Here is a 20,299-nt window from a genome sequence, read left to right as displayed (position 1 = left end):
CCGGCCCGGCCCGCCCCGTCCGGGGCCGCCCCCGAGGCGGGACCTCCGCGCTCCCTCAGCACTCCCGTTCGTACAAAATTTATTGAGAGGAAAAGGGGGGAAAACAACAACGCGCGGGGTGAGGGGGGCGAGCGGGGCACAGTGGAAGGGACGGAGACAGGAGGGGTACACGAACACGCTGTTGAATATCAACAGTACTAAAGGGGCGCGGGCGGGATTAGGCGTAGAGATCCTCGCGGTCGGCAGAGTAAACCTCCCCCTCCTGCAGCAGCGCGAAGTTGAGGAAGTGAGAGGGGCGATGGACCTCGTGGTAAAACTCCTTGGGGTTGGCCAGCTGCAGCTCGTACTTCATGTTGGGGTCGTGGCGGACACCTGGAGAAGAGGGAGTGTCACCCACCTGAGCACCCCTTCTGCCTCCTCCACCTTTCAGAGTCTAATACAGCCCTCCACCCTTCTACGACCATTTCCCTGCGAGGAGGGAGAGTTCTAAACCCACAAAATCATCCCTCTTTGGGTTTCTCCCCTCAAGAGATTTATAATGCTTTTATGCCAGTCGACTGTTCTGTCACTCTCATTTCCTGACCCCTTCTCCAGCTGCCCATGGTGTTCATACCAGCACCTCCCTACTGGGAACAGCTCAGGGAACAGCTTCTCTCTTGCATTTTCCATTATCGCTCCTGCCTGACAGGGATTAATTATTCAGTGGCGATAGACCATGCCCTACAATCCTGACAGACATGGGATCTATTTTTCCTCTTGAGCCACCAAAAAAAAAAAAAAAACAAAACATGCTGGTACTATGCAAAGTTCAGGGCACAGCGCTGGTATCCTTGCCAGCCACCCTGAGAAAGCTTTGGAGTGGGTAAGGAGCTATTCCCTCCTCCCCCAGCTCCTCACACTGCCTCCTTTTCCCTCCCCTGCCCAGGCCAGCTCACCCATGAAGTTGTAGTTCCAGGAGCCCTGTGCTGGGACCATGAAGAAGCCGAGGAAGCGGTCGGACAGGAGCATCTGCACCCTCTCATAGTGGGAGGGGAGGTACCCCTTGGGGTTGTTGCCCTTGTCCGTGTTCTGCCGGCCCCACTCGTACCCGCTGGGGGTCAGCTTGTAGGCTGTCAGCGTGCAGGAGCCAGGGGTGAAACTGAAAAGGAGAAGGCATGAGGCAAGTCAGACTCACCTGGGGCAGAGGAGGGGAAGCAGGAATGAGCCAACGCTCCCTTCCTGCTGATTTTGAGTTCCCCAGCTCTGCAGCAGAAGCCTCCCTGCCCCTCACCTGCAGGTGATGATGATGGTCTTCTCCCCATCCCAGGAGGGGTTGTCAGCCATGACCTTGGCGTGGGTGGTGACATCTTGTGGTGAGAGCTGAGGGGACTCGTTTGGTTGGGTGTGAATCCATCCCAGAGGTTCCATTTCCTGACAAAAAGAGAGTGGTTTAGGGAAAAATCAAAACCATTTAAAATGAGACCACTTCAAGCCCGGCAAAAAGGACACAGAGATCACAAGCTTCCCCCTCACTTGATCTCAATCAAGTTTGGCTTCAGACTGAGCCCTTTCAGTCTTACAACTACGAAAGACCAAGAGAAGCTGCTCCACCACCTCAGGTCCTCATTACTGACCTTCCACCCACCCTGGAAGCTGAACCTCTACCCACCTTGAGATACTCATGCTGTGGCAGCTGCCCTGGGAGGTGCACGGTCTGGTGTGTCCCCCACTGGGGCACCATCACAATGCACCGGATCTCCTTCACCTGGGGGTTGTCTGGAGGGCTCACTCCATACAGGTAACCTGCAATCTAAAACACATACACCTGCCTTAGAAGGCCAGAAGAGATCTCTCTGTAGCTGTGTGAGTGGGAACTCCTTAATTCCTGAGGAGAGCAGCAGAGGGATTGACGTGGACAAAGCACAGCAGGTTCCCAGCCCTTCACCAAGGGCTCCCCCCAGGTGTGTTTGAGTGGGGCACAGCTGTAACAAACTCCCTGCACACTCACCTGGGCCCGCAGGTCTGAGATGCAGATGAACTTCTTCAACACATTTTTGGGAAGAATGTAGGTGTAACCTGTCTCCTTGATGTCATCTGATGAGACATAGATGTGGTTTGTCCGCAGGTGGAGGTTGGCAGCAGAGATTGCTCTGTGAGGAGGAGACAGTGGTCAGAGGGGGCACAGAACCTCCCTGAGCATTCCAACCCTTCCCACCAACCCCTGCCTGCCTTCCTACCTGACCCTCCACTCAGTCTTGGAGGAGAAGGTCTGGGTTTCGTAGTTGCTGGTGGTGGAGGTGATGATTTCATCCCCGTGTTTGTTCACCGTGCGGGTCTGCGTGGCCGTCAGCTGTGACTGCTCCTTGGTTTGCTTCTCAATTTCTGCAATTTGCTGCCTCTGCTGAGATGGGGCAGAGATCTCCATGCCCAGGATGATGTCTCTGATCTCTGACTGGGTCAGGGATGCAACGTTCACGCTGGAAGAGAAAATTCACCCAAGTCAAGCATTTCAAAATAACATTCTGGAGCCTTCTCACCTTCAGGCACAGGCTCAGAACACTCACTCTGGGCACTATGAAAAAAGTAAACCAAACTTTTTAAACAAAAGAGGGGCCATGATCACATGATGCTTAGATCAATGATTTTGTGCAGACATTTTTATCTGCATTACCACAAGGTTATTAAAATTAACCAGATCCCCTACAAAGCTGACAGTGCACTGACAAAGGCCCTTGGCCACAGCCTTTAGGGCAGGAAGGAAAGGCTGACAGGACTATGGCTTACTTGTTCTTCTTGCCATAGTCAGCAAGGATGAGATCCTTCAGCTGCACCTCCACCTTGATCCACTCCTCATCTGTCAGGGTTGGCCAGATGTGGTGAGGCTCAGTGATGGTTGTCTTGTCTGGCTTCAGGATAACTTTGGCTCGATCGTTATTCACGTGCAGCGCCCGCAGAATCAGGATCAGACGGGAGAACGCCTTGGAGATGGAAAGAAGATGCAGTTAGAAAGAAGAAAATTAAATGTACAAGGCCCTAGTACAGCCTTCCTCTGTTGTGAGCACATGGGAATTGCCAGGGAAATCCATCTAAAGGAAAATCCAGGCAGATTCAGAGCCAAGTGCCCCCAAACAAATCATCGGGGATATCTGAGGCCTTGGTTCCTGCCTCATTTATCAGCAGCAAAGCAAAATGCAGGAGACACATCTGTGCTTACTGTGTAGGAAGAGATGGTTTTCAGCCAGTCATCATAGAGATTGAAGAGAACCATCTGGGGTTCAGTGGCCTTCAGGATGAGATCACCAAACTTCTCCACTTTCAGACAGGCCTGGAAGGGCAGCTGCAACTCCGAGCCTTTGATCACAATATTGGGGAAATCCAGCAAGTGCACCTGGAGTTCATCAAGAGGAATTAGCTCACAGCTACTGCAGAGCATCACAGGACACAGAAGTGTCCTGTTATCTCCCACAGATTTTACACATCCTCAGGGAGCTGCAGCCTTACCTCAAGTGGGTCCAACATGCCCTTCCGTGTCACTATGATCTGCTTTGGCTGCTCCTCCACGGGGAGGGATCGGATCAAGGCAGCCACTTCTTCAGCAGTCTTCCACTTGGCCAGCTGCAGAAAAGACAGCAGGGTTAGAGAAATATCCCCCTGCTCTCCAGGAGCCTCTCCATGTCTCTGGGAACCAAAGGGATGCAAACCAAATTCTAAAAATACATCTGGAATTTATGGCTTGTTCCAGATCAGTGACAAGGCCCAGCATTTCCTCCTTACTGATCACAGAGGGCAGTTCCCATTCCTGGAGCTCAGTTACTCCTGAGTGGCTCAGAAAACAACAGCTGGCTACTCCACCTCCCTGCATTTGCCACCTGAGCTTTCTCACTGCACTGGATGTACAGCCAAGCTCAGAGTGAATTCTGTAACAAGGAGCACAGCACTGCTCCTCAAGCTCTGCCTGAAAAGGTGATGATCTGGGGTCTTTGCATCTCAGAGCCTCAAGTCCTTGCAGCAGCAATGCCTCTGTTCCTCCCCTTTTATAACCCATGCTCCTGCCTGCCTGATCACTTGGACTTTGGAGCTCCAAACTCATTAAGAGGCAGGAAGATGAAGATCTTTGTGATGTTTCCTGTCCCAAGCACTCAGAGCCCACCCCCAGGTCACACCCAAGGCACAGCCAGGCCCTACCTGTCCCAGACGCTTCTGTCCTGCCCACACAGAGGTGTGGATGATCTTCAGGAAGAGCTGCCCAGTTCTGGGATTGAAGATGAAAATGGCTCCGTTGATGGGTTTTGTGGTCAAATTCCCTTCAAAAGTCTGAGGGAAAAGGTGAGAGTGAGAACTGCAGGGAGATAAATGGAGCCCACCCACACCTTTAGACAAGAACCAACTCTCCGTGTGCTTTGAGCAGGAGCTGTGAGGGAAATGTAAGAGCTGCTCTGTGCACTCTGCAAAAATCTGGGTCCATGTGCTGACTCCCAGATTTCCATCATGCATGGAAACCTCCACCCCATTCAGTCCTTTCCCTGAGACACCCCTCAGGCCTCACCTTGTGGATGGTGACTCTGTACACGTTGGTGTCATCCACAAACCAGATGATCTGGTTGGAGAAGAGCTCCCCATAGTTCTGGGAGGACAGGTAGGGCTCTGTGGGCTCTGAGGAGTAGAGCTGCAGCCCTTTGCGGATCCGCTCCCTCAGCACGTACAGGGCAGGGTTTGCTTTCATGATTTTGGCCATGGCCTGCTGGATCAGAGGTTTGCTCCCAGGGAACCAGTTCCCATAAGCACTGAAGGAGGAAATAAACAGAAGTTGTTATCATTAGACCTGAAGAGGTGACAGCCCCACTCAAGTCTTTCCATGCAGCAGCCAGGCCCCTTTGTACTGCTGAAAATACAACTTTGTGCTGCAGTGTGACTTCTGTAATGCCCTGGGATGTAGGTGGGCACCTATGGCTTCTACCTACACCCCCTCAGTGGGAAGCCACAGCACACACATGCTGCAGTCCCAGAAAAGCTGCACCATCTCCAACAAACACACTGGAGAAGAGATTTCTGACTTTGCCCCTTGTTTCCAGTGAGAAATAGCTGTCTCCACTTGTAGGAGCTTTGAAACAAGACCTGTCCTTCAGCTCCAACAACAGTCTGACAGAAATATCCTAAGAAACAAATTATTAATGAACTGAGGGAACTGAACCACTACTACTGAGCAAAACTGGGCAACCTGAGATGCCTTATCCCACCAACTGTCCATCTCCAGCCTTCTCTCCTCATCCTCCTGTCTGGAATACAACCCAGCCTGGAGATGCACTGACACAATACCCACAAACCACCAATTCCAACCCTAGGAATGAAACCACAGAAGGTGCAGCTCTGACCTGTGCAAGTTGTAGGCCAGATCAATGGCAATGAGCACCCCAGTGGGAGAGGGGTAGATGCTCATGTTGTCTGTGGTGTAGTCCAGGAACTTGGCCCTGGCGTAGCGCTCGATGTCGTGCGAGTCGTAGTCGCCCCAGCGCAGCTGGATGTCAATCCAGTACTTCTGGGTGGTGGTGCTGTCCATCACATCCCTGAGGAGAAAACAGGCCACAACAAGCTCATCTGGCACAAAATTCTCCTGCAGTAATTGTCACCCAGCATGGACACTGCAGCCATATCCACCCTGGAAAGGGGCCCTGCTGTTCTCTCACACAGCAGTGAATGCAGAGGTTAAACAAAGCAGCAGTGAGTCCACTGCTGTGTAGTCATGAGGGTCATCTGCCCCAGGGATTGTCTGGTGAGGATTCACCCCAGATTCTGGCCCTGGGCCAGCTCAGCTTTGTGGGGTTTCCAGAAGAACCTTCAACAGCTCAGGGAGAAGTTCACCCAGAGGAGAGAATGAGCAAAGGCAGTGTTGGTGTTTTGCAAAGGCAGTGCCAGGAGGTGCTGCAACCACCTACACAGAGGCTCTGGATGACAGCAGCTCTGCTCTGCAGGGAGACTGAAGAGAGGGAAAAGGGAAACTCACTTGGAATCTGCCAGCAAGGATGGACGTGACACATTCCACTTGTAGGAAGCAAAGAGAAGGATATCTGCACATGAGGAGTTCATCTTGTAGGACTTCCTGGGATGGATTGTCTCCTTCTGCACTGTCTCAATCTCCAGAGCATCCAGCTCTTGATCAAACACCTGGGGAAAAGGCAGTCAAAGATGAGAGGTGTTCAAGCAATCCAGATAAGGAATTTATCCTCAACACCAAGGCAGTCAGGAAAATGCCATTTTCCATTTCTTCCCATTCCTTGCCAAATTGCTGGGGGAAGATTGGTCCTGCTCCAAAAGGGCACAGAAACAAACCAAGCTAACAGTGCTCACCTGACACAAATCCATGACAATGCTCTCATGGATCTTCTGCCACAAGTGAGCTCGGAAAATCTGGATGAGGGAAATCTTTAGTGTGGGGATTTTGCCATGCATGAAGATCCCTGTCAAATCCAGCTGCACCTGGAACCCAACGTACACCTGCAAAGGAAAAGCAGCTGTGAGAACACACAACAGCACAACTGAGGAAATTAAAAAAATGGAGCACTTAAACCTGTTAAGGAGGTTTAGTACCTCTCTAAGAGATGTTCTGATAATTAATTGGATCAATTAACTGCTCTAATTTCAGTGGAAAAGCATTGTCTGCTCCTAGAGGGACAAACACCAGGTACTCACGTTGGCTCTGTTGATGGTAGGAGACCACCAGAGAGTGAATCTTCTGTTTGGAATTTGGTTCAAACCGGATCTCTGGGCATTTGTCAGCTTCTTCCACTTCATGGACTCCTCAAAGCCACTGGCCTTCTCCCTAGAAAGGGCAGATCATCAACTGCATTAGATTCAACTGAATGAGATGCTCCTCATCTCTGCTGCCATGTGTCACTTGTAACAGACACAGGCATCAGCCACGAGCTGGGAGTTTTGTTTCATGCCAAGAAATTTCCATGGCTTTCCAAGAAGTGCAGCTGTAGCCCCCTCCCCGGTGCCCTCACAACTGAATTACACAATGTTCTGAAACAGCCACTGAAAACCAGCAGGAACTCAACAGAACCAGCAGAGCCAGAGCCCAGAGCCCAGAGCAAAGCTCCTCTTACCAGAAGAGACCCTCCCACGTGGGGAAGTAGGTGCCCTTGAAGAGTGTGTGCTCCAGGATCCCTTCCACCCCGCCCAGGGCCTGGATCATGTCCGTGCGGTAATTGTTCAGGTTCCAGAGTTTGCCATCGTGCCGCTGGTGCGTCCACCAGAACGGGTTCTGCTTCAGCACCTGCACACAACAGCAGCAGATCACTCACCTGGCTGCACTAACTGCAGGAACCAACACCAGGGTGATGGTCATTAAAGGCTTTAAATAACATATTATTCCACTGTTAATAAAATTTAATATTTTGGAATGCTTGTTTTGGGATAATTATTTTTCTCTCTCCAGAACTATTCTGTAATATTGTGTTTATTGTTTTCTCCAATACACTGCAATCCATCTAAATTATTCCAAATGGGATAAACTACAAATTCTGGAGCATTTGGTTCCAAACAGCCTCTACCAGTCCCAACACAAGGCTGTAAATTCTTTCTGCAGTAGAGAGACAGAAGTGAACCTGCAGTAATGCAAGGTAAAAGGACTTTGTGTGGAACAGGTATCTGAACATCACATTCAGGTGAAGAGAAATTCCCTGTCAGTACCTGATACTGTTTGAAGTCAGTCCTGACTCTCCATCCTTTATCATAAGCCAGAGTGTGCCTGTCCTTCTGGAACAGGGTGTTAATCCGAGGAATTCCCCTGTCCCATGAGTCCTCCAGATCCTCCAGGGTCAGACGCCTGAAGGAACAAAATCCCCACACTTTGTTACCTCTCAATTTACAGCAATGCACTAATGAGTAGTCCAGATGAGATCACAGAAACGACACAGAGCTCAGGGCTCTGGCAGGGGACACTAAAATGCCAGAGGTGAGGGACAGCACTGCAGGTACCACAGGGCCAGCAAAGTCTCCAAAATCCCCAGACAGCACAAAACTTCCCCCTGCTGCCTGTCCTCCCTCACATGGACACACACCTGTTCTGGGCTATGGCCTCCTGTCGTTTCAGGGCATACTCTGCCCACACCCTCTGAGAGTCAATGAATTCACTCTCCCATGGCTGGATGTAACGGTACAGGTTGGGGATGAGCTGATCCTCCTCATGACTCATTCCCGAGCGGAAGTGAGTGATGCCAACATCTGTCTGCTTGGACCACCTGGAGCAAAGACACAAGAATGAGGTAGGAGGAACTGGGACTTCTCTCATCACTGCCATGAGCTACTGTAAAGGCAACACAGCTCTGTACCATGGCATGGTTTAGCACTCTTGGAATATTTTTAGGGGAAAGAGCATCTAAGAGAAGACTCAAGTCATGTAGGAGTTAGAACAGCACAACTCACCTCAGGTCAGACTGAGGGATGAGAACATGGCCCATGGAGAGCATGCCCAGACCCCCCAGCTCCTTAGGGGTGTAGAACACCACAGGAGGAAAACGGCTGGGCATTTTGGAATTCAGGCCAATCTTGATCCGAGTCTGGATTTTATTCTCACACTTCACCAGCAAATCAAGCAGCTCCTGAGTATTTACAACAGCTTCCCGGAAATAAGTCATCAAGCCAATCAGAGCTGTGTTCCATTTATTGACAATCTAGAAAGGAAAGGAAAGGATCAGCTCCTGGCTCATTCCCAAGAATCTGGAGAAATCTGTCATAGATTTCCCTCCTCCCTTACCTTAGTGAAGGTTGTGGAGCCAGAGGCCATGAGGATCTGCCTCACTCTGTTGTGAAACCTCTGCATGGACTCATCATCCACACGCAGGAAGCACTGAGCCGTGCGCTCCTTGGTCACCTGGAGAGCACAGAGCCATCAATCCCCTCCTGGGAGCCCCTCTCCAACCCATGGAAACCCCACCCAGGGACTGCTCTCCCAGCCCACCTCGTTCTGCAGGTTCCAGACCCCATCCTTGTGGGTGAACTCCTCGTAGCTGGTGCGGCACTTGGGCAGGATGCGGCACTCGAAGCCGCACATGTTGAACAGCAGGTTGGGGTTGTCCTTGCTGTACACGGACACGAAGCTGTTCTCCCACTGCACCGTGGTCACCGAGCGGGGCAAACGGTTCTTGATGTCCCAGAACACAGCACGGCCACTGCAGAACACCATGGGCACAGGGACACATCATAATTTGTCCAAATAACAACAGGGCAAAGTCTCAGAGCTTCCGTAATTTTCAGCGCAGACCCCTCACTTCTCACATCTCATCCTGTGCATCTATCAGTATCTAAGAGATATTTATCACTGATTTTCCCCCTTTTCCTACCACTTCTTCCCCAGTCTCCAACAGTTATTTATCACTGATTGTCCCCTTTTTCCTAGCACCTCTTCCCCAGCTGCAGCACTCACAGGTTCACGTCGTGCTTCATGAGGCGCATGCGAGCGTCCCGGGGCCAGCACTTCTTGTTGTTGTAGCCCACGATGTTCTCGTTGTTGGGGTCGGGGTGCTCTGTCAGGTACCTCTGGATGAGGTCCCTTGCCTCGTCTGCTGTGAACCTGAAAATGCACAAAAAAGGATCTGGAATTACATGGGTGACTTAGCAACGCCAGCATGGTCAGAAAGATAAGGATTAAATAAGGAAAAGCTATTTGTCAGACTGTGTGAAGGTAACTTTCCCATTTTTGTGTCCTCCAAATGAATGGGGGAATTTCATTAGCAAATTTCATTAGCAACAGAGCAACTCAGGGTTTGGGTTATCTTTCCATGAAGAGACAGAAAAGGCTTATTTTACCAGTCTCTAATTTACCAAATCCCTAACAAGTGGCATATTTCTATTTCTATTAATTGTGTTTCTTGACAATGTTGTGTTTCTATTGGTCCAGTGAAACTGGAAGTTTCTCAGTTTGCAGAAAAGCAAATTGAGAAAGCAAGAGGAGGCATGTGGACATCCAGTTACCCAGGGAAGTCTGTCAATTCAAACATTCCTGATCTTCAAAGCAAAGGGAACAAAAGCCAGCAGCAGGAGCATACTAAATCTCCCTTGCCTTTGTGCTGACCTGAGGAAAGCAGGGCCCCAGAGATCTCACCTGAAGAAGATGTGAATCCTGTCAATGTATCTGCAGAAGAGGCGAATGGGATGAGCCACCTCCGTGGCAATGTCCTGGAAGCTGAGGAAGTCATTTGGCATCTGGGGAGGCCCTGCCATCTCACTGGCCCTGTGCAGGCCCAGCACCAGCAGGTCCATCACGAGCCCGTAGTACTGGACAATGAAGGAAGCAAACTGCAGCCCACGGATAATCCCATAGGAGTTTGTATGATTCATGTCCTGAGGAGATGAAGGGGAATTGTGAGAAAACACATCCCAACACATCAGAACCCTTTCACCTGAGCAGCTCAGGTGAAACCTCAGCAGAGGTTGTTCTTCAGCACGACCCACAAGGATTTTTTTACTCCCTCATCACTTTTCTTTGGCAGGTCTTGTGCTCCTTCTTTGCCAAAACCTCCTGCCTCATGGGTCCCTTTTAGCACAAACCCCCTTTCCTGGCAAGAACCATCACCTTGTAGTTGATCACCACGTTGTTCTTGGCTGTCATGTAGTCAGCAATGTTGTGATCCACGATGAGACGCAGCAGCCTGTTGAGCAAGGTCAGGTCAATCTTCTCATACATCTTCTCAAACCGAGACTCCAGCATCACGTTGCACTCCCCTTCACTCGTTTCCCAAACATCCTGCAGGTTATTGATGCCTGAGGGAACAAAACCTTGTGTTATCTGACACATCAGAGCACAGAAGCAGCCACTGGCTACAGGAACTCAACATCAGTCTTGCAATGCCTGATTTTTCACACTCTGGATCTTCCAGTCTATCCAGAAGTGGGAGGAAAACTATGTAATCAACCATAAATGCTGTGCAAGTTGTCCTCCTCCAGTATATACACATGTATTAACCTACAACATGTATCTCTGATTGTAATTATTGACTGCAAATTACAAAAGCAAAAATTCAGCTCCTAAGGGGACTCATATGAGACAAAGGAACCACAGGAAAAATCATTTTTGCATGGAATCCAAGAGCCCACTGACCTTGGCACCACTTGTACACCAGCAGTGGGGGTGGTTCAGTGTCAGCAGGTTTGATCCAAGGAGGGAAGAGCCTTCGCTTATCAGCCTCATACCACAGGTACTGATCCAGATAAGCATCTGTGATCTTCTCCAGGGGCTCAACATCATAAACAGGGACCAAGTGGCTGTAGAGATCCATGAACTCAATTCCCACCTAAAAAAAAAAAAAAGGGGGAAAAACTGAGGCTGGTAGTTGAGAGAAAACACAAAGTTTTTGTGCCATTCAGCTTCTGAATGTAGCATAACATGGCTGGGCTTTCACTCACCTCCTTGAAGGCTCTCTGAGTCAGCAGATGACGCTTGATTCTGGACAGAGCTTCATGGGGATTATCATAAGCCTGCTCAATCAAGCCCAGCTCCTCTCTCTGTGACTGATTCAGGCGTGATTTCACACTGAAAACAAGGGAGAACAGCTCAGCACCTGTACACAAACAGCCTAAGGGCCACCGCATTAAACTGATGAATGATAATGCTCAAACTAAATCCTCACAATCCACATCCCCAAACTGCAAGCATGGCAGTGGTTTTGCCCAAGTAACAGAGTCAATAGGAACTCCCAGATAAATTGGCAGTACCAAAACTAACAGCTTTACCAGTCCACCAGGGTAAATTTTAAGCCATACTCCATCATAGGAATAATGGATAACAAAACAGAAACTTTTCCCAGTTCCCCTGAAGCTCAAGGTCACTTCCCACTGCTTACCTGTAAGCTTCCTTCAGCCTCTCCAGGGCTAAGATCAGCAACTTGGTGTCATGCTTGTAGGACAGTGGTGGGAAAGGAATGGGGGAGAACCTCCTGCTCTCCAGCCAGTGCACTGTGGTTGTGTACACAGCAACAGCCTCTTCTGCAGTGATGTAAGGCCCATCCTGCAGAACCACACCACCAGAATTCATCAGTGAAAGCTTCCCTATGGGAACAGCATTCATTTGGGCAATTTCAGGGAGGACAGAAGTACCTTCAGGTAATTATGCTGCCGTTCCTGCTCAGCTTTCAGGTAGAGTCTGGTCAGCCTGCCCAGGTTCTTCTTACAGACGGTTTTGTCGACTGTGGCGCCCCGGCGGATCCGCTCCCGGTTGTAGTGAGCTGTGTTTGTCCACCAGTCAGCTTTGGCCTTCACATACCTCAGGATCATGTTCTCAATAGGAGTTGGCAGCCCTGGCACCTGGGGAGGGACAGGAGCTTGAGGAAAGCAGGAGTGGGAGCTTCCCAAGAGCAGCTCCACTTGGGTGATATTAGAGCTGAACCCAAAGGCCAAGGGAGAGCTTTACCTTCCAGGGAATATTGGCCTTCCAGCAGCGCCAAGCCTCACTCAGGTGCTGCAGGATGGTTCTGGCTTTGTTCTGCTTGATCCCTTCTGGCATCATGTCCAGGATGTCATGCATCACAGCTGCCCTGAGCTCCAGGTCAAAGTGAGACTCCACGCGCTGCTTCGTGACGGTCTTTGCGACACCCTTGGAGTGACGGCCTGGGAAAGCAAAGTCCTTCAGAGTTCTGACACCACCAGGCACTGATTCTCCTTCCTGATTCAGGAGTGCATGGAGGTGCAGGATATCTGGAGAAATTACACTGCCAGCAGTCTGGAGAAGATGATTAAGGGGCTATGGAGCAGGAAATCCCACTTCCATTTAGAATCTGCTCTAGGGGCACAGATCTTGAGAGAGTTCTAAGCTGGTCAATGGAGCATGGATAAAGACCACCAGTATGAACAGGAAACTGGCTGGCAAGCAAACAGTATTAATCTTTACCACACACTCCTCCCACATGCAGCATTTACAGGGTGCTGACCTTCAAACTGCCTGGCCAGCAGATTCCCCAGCCAGCGTTCCAGCAGTGGGGTGATGCCCCTCATGAAGAACAGCCACACTCTCCAGCCTGGAGCCCAGAAACCACAGCCAGGACCTTTGCCCACAGGCCCCTGGAGGAACAGAGACATGGTAAGAGCAGGTCATTTATTGACATTCCAGAATCCCTCTCTTGTTCCTCAGTTTAAATGGGGTCAGTACCATGTGGAAAGGTGGAACTCACTGTGTTAAACCTGTAGTAGATGAGATGTTTCAAGTCCTTGCACATTCGAATCTGCCTCATCAGTTTGTATTTGTACCGGTACATCCCTGTGAGCTGACCCACGTGGGCAAAGATGTACTGCAGGCCATCTGCCAGCTGAGACATGGAACACAGTCAGGGACAACAACCAACACCTCAGACACCACCTCCAGCAGCCAGTGTATCAGGCCATACAAAGCTCCTAATGCTGGCTCAGACAATGATCAATTACTATAAAGTAATATAAAAACAGAATTTCAAACAGTACTGCATATTTTCAATGTTTCCCCTCTTCTCCCTAATATTGCAACATTCAGCCACTTTGGGCATCCCATACAAAATATTCCAATTCTCCTCTCAACTTCTTCTCCCCACATTTAAAACCAAAAAGCCTACCTGAAATGCATCCACATTTCCCAGTCTGTACTGGACGTGGCTGTCCACCACCAGCTTAGTCAGCCGCAGGACCTCTCGGCACAGATGGAAAGCGTTCCCAAAACGGGATTTTTTTCTTTCCTGGAAAAGACAAAATAGTCAGAATTCATGTAACAATGTCACAGCAGAGTGAAACAACTCAAATCTGGTCAACAACTGAGAAGCCGAGGCACTGTGACCTCTTTCCTCACTACACAACCTTCACATAAACTCTGCTCTTGTGTACAACAGCACGTGGACTGGTACCTTTGTGGTGAGGGTCTTCACAGGCTTCAGGTTGAAGTTGTAATCCAAGTGAAGGTAATTCAGGTTCTTTCTGTGGATCAGCAAGTTCAGCATGTTGTAGCCCTGGCGACACACCTGCAGGCCAACCTCCACCCAGTCCAGCTTGGTCGACTGGAAAAACTTGGTAGCCTTGAAGGAGCGGAACAGGTACCTGGAGAGAGCAGAGACCACCATCAGCTCAATCCCCTACAGAGATCAGTAGTTCCTCACTGAACAGAGCCCACTCACCTCTTCTTCTGGGCCTTGGGAGGTCTGTGTTTGAGTGCATTCAGGACATAGTATTTCAGGAGCTTCTGGTAGGACACCCTCACCTTGACGGGCTGTCCTGCTGGGCAGTGCTCACGGTACCTATGGATAAATCACACTCCAAAGCTTCAGCTAACTCACATTCCTTAGAGAAAAATCTCCAGAAACTCTCCTAAAATCTCTAGAAACCAGCCACCATCATGTCTTTATTTAATTTTCAGGTAATAATGTCATGATCACTACATCAGCCTCAGGACAGAACTCACCAGTTCTTGACCAGTGGGATGTCAAGAGCTCTCCGGGTCCTGCCAGACCTCAGGTTGAAGGGTCGTGGTGCCCACAGCAAGGCAATGCCATTGGCTGTGTTATCAGTGTACAGAGGGGTATCCTTCAGGAAAGGCTCCACAAACTCTGGCAACTCAAACTCTTCATCGTCATCAGGCAGTGGTTCCTGGCTCTGAAAAACAGAAGCACCACATAAGGTGATTCCTGGTTGCTTCAGCTCAGTTTCTGAGTTAATCAACTTAAAAATCCATCTCTCTGCTCTCATGGAAGAGGTGTGGCTGTACTGAGCATGAGAGAAGCAAAAAGCACCCAACAAGGCAAACTGTGGCTACCAGACCCTGAGATAGGTGTTATGGGGTAACTTCAGGGAGATGCCAGCTCCACGAATACACCAAAGGCAACCAGAAAGATAAATTATCTGTCAGAAGACCCTAACACCATTAATTACACATTTGGCTTTATCCTGCAGAAACCAAAGGAGAGAACTTTGTGCAACTCCAGAAGTAGAAGACTAAAATGGTAACTGTGAACTTTTTTTGTCAAAGGGCTGGTGCCTTCTCCTCAAGTATTTAAGTTTGTCTGCTGCTATCATAAGCAAGATACTAAAGCCCCCTACTTCCACACCTAGGGTTTATCACAGTTAACCCAGTGACTCACCTTGACAGAATGTCTGTGTGAAATGGGGTTGATCAGAGGATCAAAGTAAAAGGCTGGGAGGTCAGGATCTTCTGTTTTAATGAAAACAACGTTTGGAGTATGATACCTGCAACAAAAAATAAGCATTAGAGCCTTTGACAGCCTTTCCCTCCTCTCCTTGCTCTGGAGGCTGCTGCTCTTACCAGGTGAGGTGGACATGGTGTGGCAGGTTGTTGTACAGGTACGGGAAAGCAATTTTGTACTCTGTCCTGATGGGCTGCCTGATGATGATTTTGTTGATGTCATTAAATTCATTCCAGTCTTCATCCCTTAAAATGAGACAAGAAGCTGTTATACAGGCATTCATGGTGAGAGAGACAAACATTTGTGACTGAAAACATCCCCATTTCCTAGATAATAACTCATCTCTCTGTCCTAAACCCAACACTTACTGAAGATTGATGTCTCTGACGAGGGGCTCAAACTTGGGACCTCCAGGAATGGCCATGTTCAGTGCCTTGGAGGTGAAGAATGCTTTCAGGTCAAACAGGTAGAAGTAGTTGTCATCCACCAGGTCAGTGAGCAGCTGGTTGGCCAGGCGGTACAGGGTGGACATCATGGGCAGGGTGAACTGCCAGCGCTGGTACGTGGAGCCATTCACATACCTGGGAGAGCAGAGCACAGACACTCCAGGCACAGCCACAGCACTAGAGTCACCAAACACCTCCTGCCACCCATCATCCATCAAGGACAGGTGACACATGGGTGTCTCTAGACTGAAAAAAGGCTGCAGCAATGTTAAAGGACTACTCTGGACTCCTCCTGCCCAGAAAATGCTGGCTGCTCCAGTTCCTCTCCTCCTCTGTGTCCCAACTGACACAGAACATCTCTGCACCTTGAGCAAATGTCAAATTCCAGCTAGACAATGCAGGCTGTCACCTTTACAGCATGGTGAGTGGCATCATGATATTTTCTGAAAAATCCTCTTGGCCCAGGATTTTCTCCTGGGAAGCTGAGAAGCCTCAGAGAAAAATGTAAATCATATTATCTGATTCTCTTCTCCTGTGTTTGCTGCTTTGGAATATGGTCTGGAGATTGCTTACCAACAGGTGCATGTTTGATTGGTTCCATGTGAATTGTTTCAACTTAATGACCAATCACAGCCAGCTGAGTCAAGGCTCTGAGGCATCACAGATTTTTATTATTTATTCTTGTTAAGCCTTCTGATGTATCCTTTCTCTTTCTTTAGTATAGTTTCAATATAGCATAATCTAATCAAATCTAATTAATATAATAAATATAAAAATAATAAAATAATAGCAATAGTAAATATAATGTGATAAATATAATAAATATACTATAATTAATATATTAATGAAATATAATTAATATAACATTATTATATTATATCAGCCTTCTGAGAACACAGAGTCAAATCTCCATCTCTCACCTCGTCCTGGGGACCTCACAAACACCACAGCCAGAAACATCACTTTTAGCAGGTGAGTAGGTACCAGGCCTCCTGGATAGAGGGGCCTTGCTGGATGCTGAACCATAGAATCCCAGAATGGTTTGGCTTGGAAGGAACCTTAAAGCTCATCTTGTTCCAAGCCTTCCACCTTCCACTATCCCAGGTTGCTCAGAGCCCCATCCAACCTGGCTTTGATCACTTCCAGGAATGGGGAAGCCACAGCTTCTCTGAGCAACCCGCAAGCAAAAATGCAGCTTTCCAACAGTCAGGTTTTGCCTCACACCCTTGAGGGAAGGTTTTCATCCCCCCCACCAACATCACACAAATGTTACACACTGCTCTGCACACCTAATTCATGCACTGTTTGTTTTTCCCCTCTCCCAGGGAATTGTGTTTTCACAACCACGTACTTCCTGTTGTCCTTCAGGGGCTGGTGGTCGTAGAACCAGTCCAGCACAGGGGCATCCTCCTCTGGATCCAGCTCCAGCTGAATGGCCTCCAGGGGCTCCACATCCAGGATGTTATCAGCATAATCCAGAGGGGGTTCTTCATCATCAAACGGGGGGAATCTCATCCTCTTGAAGTGACGCCGGTCCCTCTTCTCCCGCCTCATCATAATCCACATGGAGCTGCAGGAAATCAGGGGGAAGTTAAAATCAGGGGGATTTTAATGGTGGATGCAGAAAGGTTTGGCCCAGCTGGATGAAGGAGAAGGCACCTACCCCCACTGGGCAATGTAGACAGGCTCGATGACCCAGGGGATCTCGTTGACAAAGGAGATGGCGCCGGTGATGTGGTACAGGACGGGCACGTCGCGGATCTGCTCCCAGGGCATGGGCATGTTCTCCAGCAGCTTCAGCACAGCATGGGGCATGTACTTCAGAGCACTGCAGCCACAAACCAAGGGAAACCACGCTGGAGGGGCTCTCAGGGACAGCCAACCACCTGCCATGAGCCCAACAAGCTCCCAGTTTTCCCTGGGAACTGCACATCTGACCCGTTCCAAAAGCAAATCCGTGAATTTCCCACTCTACCTTTGGGCTAGCAAAAGGTTTTCTTGTGATTTTGCTTTCAAGAATGTTGCTAACAAAACCTGGAGTTTTGAAGTGAGTTTCTGGAGTTTTTATGGGTAATGGTAAGTTACTGCAGCAGGCCATGATGTGCACTAGACAGCTCTATACACCAAAACAGCCAAGAAGCACTCAGGATGCTTTTTCATCTTTCAAAAAACATTTCACGCTCTCCCCAACTTCTTCTAAGACACTGTTTCATGCAGGGTAACGTTTTTTCTCATAAATTCAAACCAACATTTCCCTTTGCTGATGCTCTTTTGCACTGATACCTCACAGCAACAGACTGAGCTACAGCTGACACTGAAAGCCCTTTGGAGAAGGGGCTTCTCCTTCAATGATACACTATCCAGGCTAATGTTTTTTCTCATAAATTCAAAGCAACCATTCCTTTTGCTGATCCTCCTGTGCACTGACACCTCAAGGCATCCTCAACGAGCCACAACAGGCACGTAGAGCCTTTTGGAAAAGGATCCCTCCCTCCAACAACCACCAAAGTAGCCGCGGCGCATCCCCCGAGCTCCCCTTGTCACACACCGGGGACCCCTTACCCCAGGTAGACGCGCTTGTCGTGCCGGAATTTCCTATTGGTCATGTCGCCGTGGTCGCGGATGATTTTGCGGACATGCTCGGGGGGCATGTCCTCCTTCTGCGCGTCCACGAAGCCGAATTTCCTCTTCTCCGCATAGCGCTTGGCCTGCAGCTGCTGCCACTTGCGGGCTGCGGAGACACAGAGGTGGCGGGTCACGCCTTGTCCCCCCCGGAGGAGGATCTGAGGGGCCGGGACCGTACCCACCTTTCTCCTGCAGCTTCTCCTCGGACATGTAGTCGGGCAGCGGCGCCAGCGGGTTGGGCACCGGGGCGCAGCCGCCGCGGTACGGGAACACGGCGGCCATGGCGACGCTGCTGCGGAGAGCGTGGAGAGGGGCTCAGGGTAAGCTACGGGATCACGACGAGGCCGCCGCCGGTCGCTCCCCCGTCGCTCCCGCCCGCCCCGGGCCCACCCCGGGTCCACCGCTCCCCCTTGGCCCTCACCGGCAGCCGCGACCCCCGCACTCCCCCACCACAATGGCGGCGCCGCGCCGCCGCTACCGCGCTTGCGAGACCCGGATGTAGGCGTGACTAGCAGAGCGGAATGCCCAATCAGCTTTCAGGAAGCCTGACAGACAGCAGATTTATCCTATCAGATCGCGGAGAGGCGAGGGAGCGGGACTAAAGGCGGAAGAGGGGAGGAAGTTGTGTCTGGCGCACACTTCCGGTGTGCTGTCCCGCTTTCCTCGGTCCCGCCCTTCTCTGCTTCCCATTGGCGGAGAGGGGCGGCGGTGACAGCGCGGCGCCGCCTCTGATTGGACAGCGCCTGGAGCAGCTCATTCCTCGCTGCTGTAGGGGGCGCCACGGGCCGGGTCGTGCCCCCCGCCCACCTTCCCGAGGGGTGGTAGGGGCGGGGGAGCTCTCAGGGAGACATTTTGGACATCCCGGACACATCCCGGTGATGTCGCCGCTGGAGCAGCTCGGGGACATCCCCCACGGGGCCTGGACATCCCCTCAGTGCGCTCAGCCAGCCCCCGTGGCCCAGGCAGGCAGGGGATGCTGTGCCCCAGTGATGCCTCACCCTCAGCACTGCCCCCAAGGCCACACTGTGGCCCCTGATCCCCAGCGAGATGCCACCCACCTCACTGCCCCCTTCCTGCCTCGCTGCAAGAGCACAGTGCCTTCCAACCCTGAGTGCTTGCCCAGGAGCTGTAAAATCGTGAGGGCAGCTCACTGTGGGTGCGTTTAATGTGTTGTCAGGGCTGCTCAGCAGCCGGGCAGGCTCTCACCTTAGGGCTTTCCATGGGGAGAGGGGTTTGTTCTGGAGGGATGTTGGATGGGGTTGGAGCAGGGCTGGTTGGGTGGCAGGCTGGGGTGTTGCTCGCCAACAATTAATTTCCTGATGGAGATGATGCTTCAGGCTCTGTGGTCCCCTACATGGTGGGAACAGAGAGGTGAGTCCTTCCCAAAACCTTTCCAGCCAAAGCTGTGGCACTTCCCATGGGGACGGACAAGCACAGGGCATCCCCACGTCCGCCCTCGGTGACCTGCAAAGCCACTGCTTATCCCACCTTAGCCCTGTGGGAAAACCACGGCGGATTAAGAGGCACCCAAACCAGGCTCCCCTGGCCCCCAGCCCCACGTGCCCGGGGTACAGGGCATCCATGTGATGGCAGGAATGCGGGAACACAATCCAGGCCTTGAGAAACACCCCGGCTGTGGGCAGAGGCAGCATTTTCAGCTGAGGCAGAGGCTGTGCTAAGGGCAAGGATTAGTGCAACAGCTCCTGGAAAATTTGGAATACGCGCGTCAAACCAAAGAGAAAGCCCTGGGCGACAGTTCTGCTCCAGCTGGGAGCTGTGAGGGGCACACAGGCACCTCAGCTCTGCTTGAGGTGATACATCCAAACCTGGAGGAGTTGTGCCCAGCACCTGGAAGCTTCCCTGCTCTCCACAAATAGAAATATAAGCAGCTTTGGCCACACATTGTCTCCAGCCTCACATTGCCCATGGATCACTCATGTTTCCCTGCCCAGCAGGAATGAGTCTCCCTCCTCAGAACACGTGCCACCCTCTGTGAGCAGTACCTGCTCCCCAGACCAAGGGAGAGATTTTGTGTTAAAGCTCATTTGCCACACAAAGGAAACGTGACTGAGCCGGTGGATTTCTCCAGACTGGTTC

At 50.7% G+C, this 20,299-nt stretch overlaps 1 protein-coding gene across 2 annotated transcripts; it reads right to left on the bottom strand.

Moving 5' to 3' along the window:
- Positions 1 to 62: 62 nt before the first annotated feature.
- On the bottom strand, positions 63 to 18,750 carry PRPF8 (pre-mRNA processing factor 8). 2 transcript variants are annotated; one of them, XM_054646718.2, is made up of 43 exons: positions 18,624 to 18,750; positions 18,385 to 18,494; positions 18,140 to 18,308; positions 17,241 to 17,405; positions 16,929 to 17,147; positions 15,500 to 15,712; positions 15,251 to 15,376; positions 15,069 to 15,174; positions 14,393 to 14,583; positions 14,109 to 14,228; positions 13,842 to 14,031; positions 13,557 to 13,676; positions 13,143 to 13,277; positions 12,903 to 13,032; positions 12,386 to 12,582; positions 12,073 to 12,279; positions 11,820 to 11,983; positions 11,383 to 11,509; positions 11,078 to 11,270; positions 10,553 to 10,740; positions 10,082 to 10,320; positions 9,404 to 9,550; positions 8,939 to 9,149; positions 8,735 to 8,851; positions 8,404 to 8,651; positions 8,040 to 8,219; positions 7,669 to 7,804; positions 7,083 to 7,252; positions 6,667 to 6,796; positions 6,325 to 6,471; positions 5,981 to 6,141; positions 5,352 to 5,543; positions 4,526 to 4,763; positions 4,165 to 4,293; positions 3,481 to 3,594; positions 3,194 to 3,367; positions 2,764 to 2,957; positions 2,217 to 2,456; positions 1,988 to 2,129; positions 1,649 to 1,789; positions 1,271 to 1,410; positions 936 to 1,138; positions 63 to 372 (listed from the first exon to the last, which is right to left on the bottom strand). In XM_054646718.2, the coding sequence occupies exons 2-43, from the start codon at positions 18,482 to 18,484 to the stop codon at positions 218 to 220; spliced, it is 7,008 nt and encodes a 2,335-aa protein (XP_054502693.1). In that variant the 5' UTR covers positions 18,485 to 18,494; positions 18,624 to 18,750; the 3' UTR covers positions 63 to 217. The 2 variants fall into 2 exon arrangements, with proteins under 2 accessions (XP_054502693.1, XP_077044685.1); XM_077188570.1 differs by lacking the exon at positions 18,624 to 18,750 and having other exon boundaries at positions 18,385 to 18,599.
- Between the last annotated feature and the right edge of the window lie 1,549 nt (positions 18,751 to 20,299).

This window comes from Agelaius phoeniceus, chromosome 20, assembly GCF_051311805.1.
Source record: "Agelaius phoeniceus isolate bAgePho1 chromosome 20, bAgePho1.hap1, whole genome shotgun sequence".
Classification (NCBI taxonomy): domain Eukaryota; kingdom Metazoa; phylum Chordata; class Aves; order Passeriformes; family Icteridae; genus Agelaius; species Agelaius phoeniceus.
This window is presented reverse-complemented; position numbering and strand designations above follow the sequence as displayed.

Bases quoted from the DNA above. Each gene is read 5' to 3' on its own strand.
- PRPF8 (XM_054646718.2), bottom strand. From the start codon at position 18,484: ATGGCCGCCGTGTTCCCGTACCGCGGCGGCTGCGCCCCGGTGCCCAAC. The intron at 13,278-13,556 runs GTAGGCTTTTTG...TCCATGTCTCAG, and splicing joins GAAATGTGGATGCATTTCAG to CTGGCAGATGGCCTGCAGTA. The intron at 13,033-13,142 runs GTGAGTTCCACC...CTGTTCCTCCAG, and splicing joins TCTACTACAGGTTTAACACA to GGGCCTGTGGGCAAAGGTCC.